We start from the raw sequence: 14449 nt of genomic DNA on the forward strand, positions 1-14449 counted from the left end.
CTTCTAGTCGCTCTTCCATATTATAAAAAAAATTTCGGTAGGCTAGTTTTCTGAATCTGAAAAAAATAAGAAATTGTATAATGAGCTAAACAACCAAGTAAGTAATAAATGCTTTAGCTAGCTAAATCAGGCAATCAAATAGATAATAATATACAGAAAATAAATGTATATGCAATACTATTATATAGATCAAATCTTTCTTAAAATATTAGATTCCGTTTTTGAATTCAAATTCTTTTCAAATACTTAATTCATTTTATCGATCTCGAGCTGTGACCACATGTTCTCTATGGTAATAATACCAACTAATCTTCTTGCGGTGAGCGGCACATCATCTTGCAGCAAAGTCCTTCATAACCGCTTATCTGCTAGTTGTATATCACTAATCATCTTGGACAGGACTTTCAGGATAAAACATGTGCCAACGTATTAACCCCCATTGGCGGGGTCCTCAACATAGCTAGGTCAAAATTCAATTAGTTCTAGGTTTCATATTCTAGTTCCAAAATCATAAGGTATCAAATCAATTAATCAAATCCATAATAAGATCATATATCATTATAATATTCTAAAATAATATATTTCGTAATAATATACTATCCATCAAATTCATGCATCATGAATAACACCGCTCAAAGTCATGAATATAAAATAATTTAATGATTGCTGATAAATCTAGAAAAAGGTTGCATTACTTACCTTGAATGCAATCCAACTAACAGATCCAATAAATTTCAAAAATCTTTCTCAAATTTTGGTATTTAAAAATTATATTTTTAATTAGAATTTATCATGATTATTTCAAGAATAGAATCCTAATTCCAATACTTTCACACGGCTGACCAGGCGGGAGTGCCCAACACTTCGGTCGGTTTGATCAAAATAAAATTCATCGAATCATATTCGAAGTAGGGCACAAATAATTCAACAAAGATTGGGGTGATTAAATCTAATATTATTTAGTAAGGACCAGGATGGAGCTGACACACCGCCCAACGACTCTAAATTAGGACCCTTCATCAGGGTTAATTCAAAATCACTGTAAAGAGTCCCTACTGGATCCAACTACCCAAGAGATAGTAGAGAGAGAAAGTTCGGATAAAGAGAAAGTCTAGGTAGAGAGAGAAAATCTAGTAAAGAGAGAATCTAGCAAGAGAGAGAATCTCAGACTGAGTTCAGTCAGGGGTTTGGATTTGGTTGTCAATGGCATAATCAACCTCGACAATTAACATGTCTGGCCATGAATGAAGAGAAAGAAAGTCCAACAAGAGAGAGAAAAGAGAAAGAGAGAGGAGAGAGGAGAGAGAAACAAGAGAGAGCCTCTCTCTTCTTCCTCTCCAAAATAGGGGATCCACCCCCTTCCTTCTCGATCGAAGCCAGGGGCGGCTAGCCCCGACGGCTGCAGGTGGTGGCCAGGTAGGTTTGGCCAACCTCGACAGCCAACGACGACGAACAAAGCTGGTGGCGAGAGAACATGGGCTGAGACAAAGAACCCTATTTCGGATCAAATCTCGGCTATTAGCCGGCTCAAAACCACGACGAATCAAGGCTAAGTTCCAATATATTAAATCTATTGATTATTGGTTTAGGGCATAATTAAAGTTGAATAATATTGTTGTATATAATATTGATGGGAACATTAGATTATTTTACTTCCTTCCACTTGTATTCAATTTTGATAGAAGCTCTTAATATGTAATGCGCTTCAAAATAGAGGGTAGTGCCCTTCCGCAAATGCCAAATGTTCAAATCTTAGTAAAGATCGGAGGTCATTTGGTACAATGACTAAATCTTATAAATTTAGTAAACCAGTACATTTCTTCTGCTTGTTATCAATTTCATTACTGATTTTCCTTCTAAATCTAAAATGAATATTATATTTTGTTTTCTCTTAAATTGGATCTAAACCTAGTCCTAACCTAATTCAGACCTAAATGTAATCTATATAGTTCAGGTCATATGTGGCTCAACCTAGCATGGATGACCTAATAATTCCAAAATATTTTACATGGTCTTAAATCATATTTTGATAAGCTAATGAGTTGGATTCAGACCTAAAGTCATGCACTTATAACAAAAACTGGCTTCGTTATGATCAACGCAAGCCTACTGGTCATCAAGACATTTCATTGCAGCCAGTGCCGGCTCGAGCCTTAGGCGACCGAGGCGGTCGCCTAAGGCCCCCGGCCCAAGGAAGGCCCCCACGGGCCACCACCCACTTGTTTTTTTTTTTATTCCAGCTCAGGGCTATCGCGGAGGGGACTGGCTATGCCTATGGCTATGGGCTATCAGCTATGGAGGGAGTGGCCGAGTGGCGGAGTGGGCAGCGGGTTTGGGCGGCGGCGACGCGACGTAAAACGGTGAAAGGCTGAGGCTGACTGCGGCGACTGGCGACGGGCGACGGGCGATGGCGTGGTCGGTGGTCGAGCGGTCGAGTCGTCGACACTCGACAAGCAACGGGCAAGTGGGCAACGACTTTTTCCTCCCCGGCTCCCCCCTTCTCTCCGACAGTCCGACTCTCCCCTTCTCTGCTTTTTTAATGCCGGAACCTTCTCCGGTTCTCAGCACTCGGTCTCGGCACTCGGCAGGGCAGATCGGCTATTCGGCTTGCAAAACCCTCTCTAGCTCTCTGCTCTCCTCGCCGACGTCCAGTCCACTATGCGTCCGTGCACAGTCCCGTGACTTCCGTCCTCTCCTCGGCGTCCAGCGTCCTCGCCGACTCCGAGTCGCCGTCCTCGGCTCCTCCGACATCCGACTCCGCGGCGACCGAGGGCCGAGGCGGTGAGGCCTCAGTCCCATCCTCTTCTCGCCGACGTCGTCGACTCGCCGTCCTCGGCCTCCCATGAGGCTGTGACCGGCGCCGGTGGTGGCCCCGTCCTCTCCTCAGACCTCAGCTCCTCCGCCGCTCCGGCCGGCGGCCTCCTCGTCCTCGGGGTTCCCGGTTCCCAAATCCCAAGTCCCGACGGCCGACGGACCCGACACTCGACCTCCTCCCAGCTCCCACTCCCAGGCTCCCAGTCCCACGGTCCCACCGGGCCACCTCCCGAGGTTCGGCTGTTCCCAAATCCCAGTTCCCACTGTGGCACTATGCCACTGTCTACAGTCCACTGATCCCGATTCCCCAATCCCACTGAGGTGAGTAAGTAACTGTAGTATGTGGTTACTTAGTTTATTAATTATTTTTTGGTTTAATTAAATTATATGTAGTTAAGTAATTAATTTAAAATTTGTTATTTTTTGGTTCAATTGTAGATTGGTTGTGACTTCACTACTTCAGCGGTTCGGCACTATTCGGCCTCTTCTCGCTGTCGAGTTCGGAACTATTCCACCTCTTCTCGACACAATTAAGTTCGACGCTACTTGTCGGGACCCGAGTTTGTTTTTCTTGACACAATTAAGTTTTATCATTTTTAACTTTTTATATTTTGATTTGTTTGTGGTGGTTTTTTAATTGCTTAGTTTGATAATATTATTTATAGATTAAAATGTCTAATAGAAAATATGACTCTGGGTATGAAAAACTCAAAAAAAAAAGAAAAATCAATAAACTCATTCAATCTCAAAAAGGAGCTCTAGATAGATTTGTTGTTACAAACAAACATAACACTACATCAAATTCAACTCAAGAATTAGCAATAGAACAGGCACCCGAAATAGAGTTAAAAAATGAGATTGCCAGTGAAACAATATCTAGTGAAGAACACAATGGAGAATCAGATGGAGATAGGATAAACAAGGAAAAAGATTGTGAAACTAGTTCTATTCCTACAAATTTATATGATCCTGGTCAATGGAAAATAATTGATACAAAATTTAGAGATCTAATAGTGGAAAGAGGTCCAATTAGGGATTATGATTTTTATTTTTCTAAGGATGAAAACAATAGACACTTTTCTACGATATATTATATTCGTAAGTTACCTAATGGTGAAAAACATGATAGAAAATGGTTAGTGTATTCGAAAGATTTGGATAGAGTATATTGTTTTTGCTGTAAATTATTTGATTCAAAGTCTAGCACGAGTCAATTAGTCAATGAAGGAAGTAGGGATTGGAAAAATCTAGGTATCAAGCTTAAAAGTCATAAAACAACTAATGAACATATCATTAGCATGAATAGGTGGATTGAGTTAGAAGTGAGATTGTTAAAAAATAATACAATTGATAAAAATCTCCAAGAACAAATAAACCAAGAGAAGGATCATTGGAAAAAAGTTCTATTTAGAATTATTGCTGTCGTAAAAAATCTTGCAAAAAATAATTTAGCATTTCGAGGAAAGAATGAAAAGATCTATCAAAGCAATAACGGAAATTTTCTAAGTTTTATTGAAACGATTGCAGAATTTGATCCAATAATGCAAGAACATATTCGACGCATTCAACATGGTGAAATTTACAATCATTATTTAGGTCATAATATTCAAAATGAATTGATTCAAATGTTAGCATCTGAAATTAAAGCTATAATACTTAAAAAGATTAAAGAAGCAAAATATTTTTCTGTAATACTTGATTGCACTCCTGATGCAAGCCATCAGGAACAAATGACCCTAGTTTTAAGATGTGTAGATACTTCAACAAGTTCAGTAAAAGTAGAAGAATATTTTTTAGAATTTTTAGAAATAGATGATACCTCTGGAAAGGGCCTTTTTAATGAACTTATAAATATAATAGAAAAACATAAACTTGAGGTTAATGATATAAGAGGACAAGGGTATGATAATGGATCTAATATGAAAAGAAAACATCAAGGTGTACAAAGAAGATTATTAGATATAAATCCTAGAGCATTTTACACACCATGTGGATGTCATAACTTGAATTTAGTATTATGTGATACTGCTAACTCGTGTCCTAAAGCTATATCTTTTTTTGGAGTGATACAACGAATTTATACCTTATTTTCTTCTTCTACAAAACGATGGAAAATTTTACAAGATAATATATCCACATTAACTCTTAAACCCTTGTCACAAACACGTTGGGAAAGTCGTATTGAAAGTGTCAAAGCAATTAAAAACCAAGCTCCTAAAATAAGAGACGCTTTAGTTCAATTAGCGGAAACTAGTGAAGATCCTAAAATAAAGAGTGAAGCCACATGTTTAGCTACATATGAGATTGAAAATTTTGAATTTTTATTAGGCATGAATATTTAGTATGATATATTGTTTGCTGTTAACTCAGTTAGTAAGATTTTACATCTGAAGACATGCATATTGATATTGCTATAGATCAATTAAAAGGTCTTCTTTTTTATTTGAAAAGTTATAGGGAAAATGGATTCATGAATGCTTTGAATTCATCTAAAGAAATTGCAAATGAAATGGAAATAGAACCTATATTTCGTGAAAAACGTGTGATCCATAGAAAAAAAAAATTTGATGAAAATAATGATGATGAGATAACAAGATCAGCTGAAGAATCTTTTAGAATTGATTACTTTTTATATATAGTAGATCAAGCTATTTTTTCAATTCAAAATAGGTTTGAACAATTTATCGTATATGAAAATATTTTTGGTTTTTTGTTTAATTTTAGAAAGTTAAAATCTTTGAATGAAGATGATTTAAAAAAGTGTTGTCTTAATCTTGAAAACTTTTTAAAGCATGGTGAATATTCTGATATTGATGGTATTGATCTGTTTTCAGAGTTAAAAATTTTAAAAGAATTTTTACAAACAGAAACTAGTACCCCTATTGATATTTTAAGTTTTATAAAAAAAACAGATTCTTTTCCAAATGCATGCATTGCATATAGGATATTATTAACAATACCTGTAACAGTTGCTTCTGCTGAAAGAAGTTTTTCAAAATTAAAGTTGATAAAATCTTATTTGCGATCAACTATGTCACAAGAAAGATTAAATGGATTAGCTATATTATCGATTGAAAATAGTATTTTAATGGATCTTGAGTCTAAAAGTTTAATTAGTAATTTTGCTTCTCAAAAAGCTAGGCGAATTATTTTTAAACAAAAATTTTAAAATATTTTTATACTTATTAAAAAAATTATTATTTAAATAATAATAAAAAAGGCCCCTTCTAATGAGTTCGCCTAAGGCCTCCAAATATATTGGGCCGCCCCTGATTGCAGCACACATGAACTAGCAGGTGTAGCGAGGCCGAGGTCCAATATTTTTATTAGCTATCCAAAGAGAAGCTTCGAGATTCCTATTTCTCTTCAAACATGAATTTTAACCCACAAACAAAGTGGCTGCGGGGACTTGGATTTCCATTCATGGCGTGACTGTCAAGTTGACACGCTTCCTGGAACATTAGCTCAGGTGTAACTCCCGGAAGCCCGAGAGCTGTACACGTACATCTCTCAGCTCCACGTGTCAACCTGCATGCGAGAAGCTTCCTCTTTTAAAGAAGCAAAAAGCAGCAGAGAAAAGACCAGCCCTCCCAGGGAACCGAGAGCTGCGACAATCTGAGCGCGCGAGAGAGAGCAGTATGGCGACAAGCCATGGGGAGGTTCCCGGCGAGCCAACCAAGACGGTCACCTCCCTGGTGGAGACGGCCGCCGCCACCATTCAAGGCTTCCCCCCCATCAGCAAAATCCACCAGCACTTATGCGCGTAAGTTGTCTCTCTCTCTTTCTCTTGTTATCCTCCTTCGTGTCAACAGAAAGCCCCGAGATTTATTCTGTTTGTTTGTGGTTTGCTTCTGGATTAATTTTTCAGCTTCCATTTCTACGCCGACGACATGACGCGGCAGGTGGAGGCGCACCACTTCTGCTCGCACCAGACCGAGGAGATGCAGCAGTGCCTGATCTACGACGGGCCGAGCGCGGAGGCGCGGCTGATCGGCGTGGAGTACATCGTTGAGGAGGGGCAGTTCCTGGCTTTGCCTGACGAGGAGAAGCCGCTGTGGCACTCGCACGAGTACGAGGTGAAGAGCGGGGTGCTCTTCATGCCGGGCGTACCGGGCGCCGTGGAGCGGCGGAACCTCGAGAAGCTGAGCAAAACTTACGGCAAGACCATCCACTTCTGGCAGGTGGACCTCGGGGACGCGCTGCCCCTCGGCCTACCCAACCTCATGATGGCCCTCACCAGGGACGGCCAGTTGGATGATAAACTGGCTCAAGGTACGCCCCTTCCTGCTCTCCCCTCGGGATTCTCGTCACTGGGGTCACAGATTATATTGTTAGCTTAGACGAGGGCGTCTTCTGTGCTCTCTCGCTCTCTCAGTGTGTACGTGGGGCTGGCCTTCTGTGAATCCCTTTTAATAAGTAACAATTACATGAATCTGAAATTGTCCAAACAAAATGTGGGGAAACGAGGGTACGTTCATTTCAGAGAAGCATCTAGAAACACCTCTTTAAACGTGGGAATTGGGTGAAGCAATAGAAGATGATATATCTGGTTATGGTCTCTGAATCATTGATCGCTTATTTCGTGTGAGTTCAAATAAAAGAAGAGATTTGTGAGTTCTCTAGGTAATCTAATGGTGAGCATGCTTGGATGTATGTTACCATCATTTCTCTTCCATGTGATAATAATCTATTTTATATAATCTATATATTATCATTTTGATAGTCAAACATTCCCTATAAAAATTTGGACTTTAAATCCTGAAAATCTTAAGCGAAAAGTATGTTCGTATAATTAGAGAATGTTGTATGCTTCAAGGTAACTCGTGCACATTCGGAAGTATTTATGCAAACTAAATTAAAATATTCAAGAAACCTCATGAGATGGATCTTTTTCCCATCACAATTGAAGTAAATATTTTAAATGTGGGAATGTTTCTGGTCAATGGTTTTTCAAGCATTTTCAGTCATAATCTAATTATAATAATCTTAAAATTCAAAATCGGCTTGATAGAACATAGCTACATTCCTTGATCAACAATATTATGTATAGTGGCACAACTAAACTCCAGAAAATAATAGTTATAACTTAAATTAAGTAAAATGCTTTTTTCTCTTGGCAAAATGGCACGCTTAATTAACTATAGTCATCGGTATGTTTAATTTACAATATAATAGTTATTATTTAATTTATGTCTTATTTGTTGGTGGTATAGCACCTAGAAATTGCTATATTGCAATCAAATAATGGATTCATTTTAAATTTATATCCAGGAAACTTTTGAAAAGTCAGATTAATAGATCGGCTTGCTTCGATCAAGGCATGTGAAAAATACTGTTATAAAGAATACTATGCTAAGAAAGTGACTCATTCTCTCATGCAAGTTTATAGTGATTTTGTCCTAAAGGTACAACAACCAGGCTCCGTCTGATCCTCCTCTAATGAGTACGATTGTTAGAAAGGTTAGACTCAATTGACTTCTTGAGTTGCCTAAAATAAAAATTTGGAAAAAGGAAAATAGTATGGAAATGAAAAGAGTGGGACTATCTCGGATTTAGAAGCACAAAGTAGAGAGAGAGAGAGGCATGATGTGAAAGTGTTGTGAATCTTTCATACACTAATTATATGTTTTATTTCCTAATGATATATTTTATTTTGATAGGCAAAGTGATAGGACAGTTCTAGAGATACAAAATGTTTCAAAAACATTATATCTCTTCAGAAGCATATGCACCCTGCCCATGCTTATGCCCTCACCTAGCCACGCTACATGCACGTGCGTCCGGCCAGACTGAGCTGAGTGCGTGTACACGTATGCGGTTACCAACCCAATCTTCTTGAAATCTAATTTAAGCTTCCAAGCATAGGATTTTTATAAAAGCAAGAGCAAACTACTTGCAACTTAATTTTTAGTATTTTGATTTTAATGAGAATTTTTTAGGGTTAGCCCAAATTACTTGCAACTTATACAACTATTATCATATAGGAAATTCTTCAAAGATATTTGTGACTTAATACCATATAGATTTTCTTTCTTAGACTTATTAAAAGTATAACTTAACCTTTTCAGTTTACTTTATTGCTAATATAAGCATTCATCATAGGGATAGAAGAAGATATACTCTAAGGATGTGCTTAGAAGTCATCATTCAATTAGCTTCATTTCTACCATATTGAACCTCTTTTATGAAATGTATAATAAAAAAAGTTGGGCATCTACTCTTAGTGATCAAGTAGTGAGCTTAAGCCCCCCTTCCGGTCGATAATTGTAGGGCTCTATTTTTAGATAATCTCTTAGTTAATTGATCTATCAAGTTTTTCTAATGCTTGACAACTTTTAATAAAATTATATTATTCTTTTTGAGTTGTCTTATAACTTTATGATAAAATCGGATATGACAGTTAATTCTTTTATTAGTACTTTTTTGATCAGCTAGTTCTATCGCTATCTTATTATCACAATGGATTGATATAGCTGAATCTAATTTAGGTAAAAAAAGTAGCCTTTAAGATATTTTTCTTAATCTATTTTATCTTAGTATAGTGGTATTCGGAGCAATCAACTTGGTTTTTATGGTGCTTGTAGATATAATAGTTTGTCTGGATGATCTTCAAGCTATGGCAGCACCATTCAGAAGAAAAAGATATCCGATGGTTGATTTTACGTTAAAAAAATTAGTAATCTAGCTTGCATCACTGTAAACATCAACCATCTCGGGATATACAGTATACAAGAGAGAGATTAAGGGTTTCTTTAAATTATCAGAATATCTTTTTAAGAGCAATTCAATGAGATTAATTAGAATTTTGGATGTATCTACTTAATCTTCATATAGTATAGGCAATATCAGAATTCGTCTTATTTTCCACATATAGGAGAAAATCTATAATTTAAGATTATTTGATATCCATTGGTTCATCTAAATTCTCTGTAAGATGAATACTATGATCATAGGAAGTAGATACATATTTTTGATGAAAATATCTAAACTTTTCAATTATTTTCTTGATGGAATGAGCAAGGGAGAAAGCTATCCCTTTAGGGGATTTCATCAATTTCTCCTTAGGATAACAAGAAGTTTCACTTAAGCCTTTTACGTTATTTGGAAGAAATTAGTTGATTTTAGATATGACTTTTAGAAAAAAATTTAAGATTAGTATATTATCGACATACAAGCAAAGGATTACACAATCATCATTGATGACTTTAGAATAAACACATTTATCATGATTATTGATGGTGAAACTAAAGAATAAGATTATTTTATCAAACTTTTCATGCTATTATTTTGGTGCCTATTTTAATGTATAGAAACTTGCTTTGTTATGTTACACGTTTACAATTAATCCTTCAGACTGTTCTATATAGATCTCTTTATTTAATCTCCATTTAGAAACACAATGAATGATCAACTTATGGAAGCAATGCAAAGAAAAGTTTCAAGAGTTGTGTTCTAGCTATAGGAGAATAGGTATCAAAGAATAGGAGAATAGGTAACCTAATCTAGCAATATATTTTTCTATTGATCCATTAGGTCTAATTTTATTATGCAAAATTCATTTATAACCTAATGGTTTGCTATCTAGAGGAAGATTAGTTAGGATCCAAGTTTGGTTTAGGATTATAGAGTTGATTTTAGAATTTATACTTTTCTCCCAAAAAGGGACACCTCACGAAGATATTGTCTTTGCATAAATGGAAGGTTCATCCTCTACAAAAAAAAAAAAAAATGTAAAGGATTCTCAACCAAGATTTTTTTTTTTAACCATTGTGCTTCTTTCAGATTTTGAAGGTCCATCATAGGGGTCAGATTTTTTTCTCTTTTTGAATGCACAAGGAACTGGATTTGGGATTTGTTTTTTTGAAAGGAAAGATATTTTAAAAATAAATAGCCTCTAAGATTACTATTAGAGATGTTAGTTATCTTCAAATTTATTACTAAAAATTTATTGGTGTTACTATCTAGGTAATACCTTACAAAGATTGCATCTATGGTTTTAGGATTAATTTTTTTTCCTTAGGTTCGACTATACCTACTTTAGCTAGGCACTTTCAAACTTTGAGATAATCCAATCTAGGAGTTTCACCTTTGTATATTTAAAAAAGTCTTTTATTGCTATTCTTAAAAGTTATTCTATTTAAAATGTAATAGACTACAAAGAGGACTTCTCCCTGCAAATTGTTGAGTTAATCATGTCTATTCGGATACGATTTTTCTATTCCCCAACATCATTGGGCTATAGGGAGTAAGAAGAAGTTATCTCATGAATGGTCCCACATGTTCTTGATAGAGTAGGGTCATTTCATTCAAGTTATATTTTTCACCTGGATTGGATCTGAGTTTTTTAAGGATTTCTTTTAGTTTGGGTTTTAGCTTCAGCCTTAAAGATTTTGAATCTATTTAAGACTTCATATTTAGATGATATGTGTAACAATACTTGAAGAAATTGTCAATGAATTTTACAGAGTAACTATTACTTCCTCGACTTGGTAATTTGGTAGAATCATTACAAATAAGATCAAGAAGGTTTGGACTTCTATAAATTGAATTGAAGGGTTTATGGATATTTTTGGCGAGAACACAGATTTCAAATTTGATCTTTTTATCATATGCATCTTAGAAATCAGATTCAAGTTAGCTATGTATCAGATCTGATCACCAAGCCTATCATGCTAAAAATTAGAAGATTCAAAATTGAAAACAAATGAAGAATCTTTATTATAATTTTGGAAATTGGACTTTATTTAAATAGGTCGTCAGATACAAAGTCTTTTCTAACATTACTAGTGATTACAAGTTCATTTGATTTTAGTACAATTTTATAGCCTTAAGAAAAGATTCACTGATCAAATTTCTCTTAATTTTGAGGATGTATGTGAAGGATTAGGACTTTTCTCGAAGTCAACTCAGATCCACTCGATCATTTGTGCTATTGAAATGCTCCCAAACATTACACCTCTTATGAAAGGTCTCCCAAGAGCGACTAAAACAATCATGTATATTAGTCTCAAAATTAGGCCATCAATCGCAAAATGAATAGATAAGGTTTACCAAAAGGTTTTGATTTTCTAACTTGAAGGAAAATCCAACACAATCTTCGACCATGTTCACTTGACGTTTAGGTGCTCCTCTTTTAATTAGCTCAATCTTTCTATGGTGACAATCTTAAGCCATATGATTGATTCATCCACACATAAAGAAGGAGGTCTCTTTTCATTTTGGCTTTTGATTGACTGAAACAATTTTGATTTTTTGGAGATTTGGAGGAAGAGAATTAATATTGGCTTGGTTGATTTTGGGGATTTTTTGGTTTGAAAGTTTTCCCCTGATCTTTGAAATGGATCTGATTTGATTTGCTCAAATTGATCTTGGGTCCAAAATCAAATTTGGGCTTGAGATGCTCTTCTTTAATTCTAATAGAGTATTAGGGTTATCTTGTTTATGACACGACTTATGAGAAAAGCTCAAGGAGGATAGGGGAAGAGAATTAGCTATGGTTTGAACTTTATAACTTTCAAAAAAATTACAACTTCTAAGAAGATTTTCGAATTCATAGATTCAGACGCTAATGGATTTGGATTCTATTATGACATACTTGTGGAACATGGATATGGTAAATCGATTGAAATCAGTATCATTTATTTTGTATTCCACCTCAAGGCATCCCAAAGCTTCTTAGTTAATTTGGTGGAAAGGTACAATATTATATAATGACGATAGTGAAAATCAATCTATTCTAGATTCTTAAGGATTGTGAGGTTGGAGAAAGAGAAGTTGAGGATTTGGGATTAGAAACTCTGGCCGAAAATAACCTAATGTGGTGGTACTTAGCTTTTGCCATTTTCCAAAAAAAAGGCCATTAAATTTTTGGGGTTTGATAGCATTGTGATCACTAAAAGAAGCCATATTATGAAATTTTGGTTAATATGTTGGTTCTACAAACACAAGTTTTAGTAGGTTTAGTCCTATATGATTATGTATTAATAGCTTTGAATAATATAATTCTAAGTTTTGAAATAAATGCAAAAAAGGACAATAATAATAGCAAAAGTAAATAATTGCAGTAAGAAATATAACAAATGAAATTATCTATTAATTTCTACCTGGTTTTCAAAGAACAAAAGAAAATTGTTTTATTGTTAATTTGCTATTTTGGCGACCTTGGTACTAATGAAAAAAAATAATTTTTAATACTTTCAATAACGGATTTTAAAGCTGCAAAATAATTCCCTTTTGTACTATTTTTAGAGCAATAAAATTTTTTTCTAAAAGTTATTTTCTAAAAAGTTTTGTACCTTTTTGAAAGAGTGAAGTCTATACAATATGAATTTTAACTGCTATTCCAATATAGTAATTTCTAGATTTATTAAGGATCACATTCTTGGACTGTTGTAGTATGGCACCTAGAAATTGCTATATTGCAATGAAATAATGAATTCTTTTTAAATTTATTACTTGAAAACTTTTGAAACAGATTAATAGATAAGCAATCTTGGACTGAGGTATGTGAAGAACACTCCTCTAAGAACATGATTCACCCTTGTGTGTGAGTTTGTGATGATCTCTATTTGAAAGATACACCAATTCGGCTTAACTTGATCCTTCTCTAACAAACATGATTGTTGGGAAGGTTACCTGACGTGTCACACCTTGCCTTACATGATGAGGGGATAAAGATCCGTTTAAAATTTAAATCATTTCAAATTAAAAGTTGCAGCATTATTTAAATTGGGTAACGGTTTGATTGGTATTTCTCACCTTGATTGCTGTATGTTATATGAAATTTTATATTTTAAATATCTGATTTTTGTTCCATGTATTTTTAAAGTTCAGTTGATCTTTTGAACTTCTTTTTATTCTTTGTATATAGTGTGTAAATTATTGTTGCTATTTTTTAATTATACTTGCAGATGTAGAAAATCGGTATGGGGTTTCTTTCACAAAAGAGAGGGATAATAGGGCATACATGAGTGGTCCTGATCATGGAATCCACCCTTTAGCCAATGCGAATGGAAAGGGGCTGAAAATGGAACTGAGCCAAATAAATCTTCCAGCGCTAAATTTTGTACCAAGAGTTTTTGTTTGATATGAAGGTGTTATTGAACTGGTTCATTAATGGTATGGATGGTAGTTATCTTTACGTTGGACAAAATATTAGATATGTTGGTCAAGAATAGTCGATGTGGTTTTTAGTTTGTTGTATGTAATGTAGTAATTATAAGAATAACCATGTGAAAGATACTTAATTTTGTATTTTTTGTTTGTTTGAGCATATCTATTTATTGTGCACATCATTTTATTACTATTATTGATCATATATGATTCTGACATGTAGACCAAAAAACTTCCTGAAATTTTAAAGAATTTTCTAATTATCATTCATCCTAAAATGAACAGTATCATCTAAGGGTGATAAATGATGTAATTTTTACAATTTTTAGAATCATAATTGTAAGGGATGTAATTTTGCAGCTCTTGAGGATGATAATTGAGTATCCAATATTTAATCTTACTAAATAAACTGGTCACCTCTGCTTGCTTGTTCTTCTTGAAGCCTTGTCGTGCCCCCACTATAAGCACTTGCTCTCGGCTCTGTCGAAGCCCTCGATGCTATCCTCACATTGGTTGACCCTGA

At 35.2% G+C, this 14449-nt stretch overlaps 1 protein-coding gene across 1 annotated transcript; it reads left to right on the top strand.

The window, feature by feature from the left end:
* Positions 1-6383: 6383 nt before the first annotated feature.
* Positions 6384-14067, top strand: LOC103696086 (oil body-associated protein 1A-like). Its single transcript, XM_008777614.4, has 3 exons — positions 6384-6577; positions 6683-7086; positions 13725-14067. Exons 1-3 carry the CDS (start codon positions 6453-6455, stop codon positions 13898-13900), a joined length of 705 nt encoding a protein of 234 aa, XP_008775836.1. The 5' UTR covers positions 6384-6452; the 3' UTR covers positions 13901-14067.
* Positions 14068-14449: the final 382 nt, after the last annotated feature.

The sequence above is a fragment of the Phoenix dactylifera genome, chromosome 13 (genome assembly GCF_051530095.1).
Source record: "Phoenix dactylifera cultivar Ajwa chromosome 13, Ajwa_hap1_PhDact_Kaust_v1.1, whole genome shotgun sequence".
In the NCBI taxonomy this organism is placed as follows: domain Eukaryota; kingdom Viridiplantae; phylum Streptophyta; class Magnoliopsida; order Arecales; family Arecaceae; genus Phoenix; species Phoenix dactylifera.

Excerpts from the sequence above, each read along its gene's own strand:
- LOC103696086 (XM_008777614.4), top strand. The coding sequence starts at position 6,453 with ATGGCGACAAGCCATGGGGAGGTTCCCGGCGAGCCAACCAAGACGGTC. Across the intron at positions 6,578-6,682 it reads ATCCACCAGCACTTATGCGC|CTTCCATTTCTACGCCGACG; the intron begins GTAAGTTGTCTC and ends TTAATTTTTCAG. Across the intron at positions 7,087-13,724 it reads GGATGATAAACTGGCTCAAG|ATGTAGAAAATCGGTATGGG; the intron begins GTACGCCCCTTC and ends TTATACTTGCAG.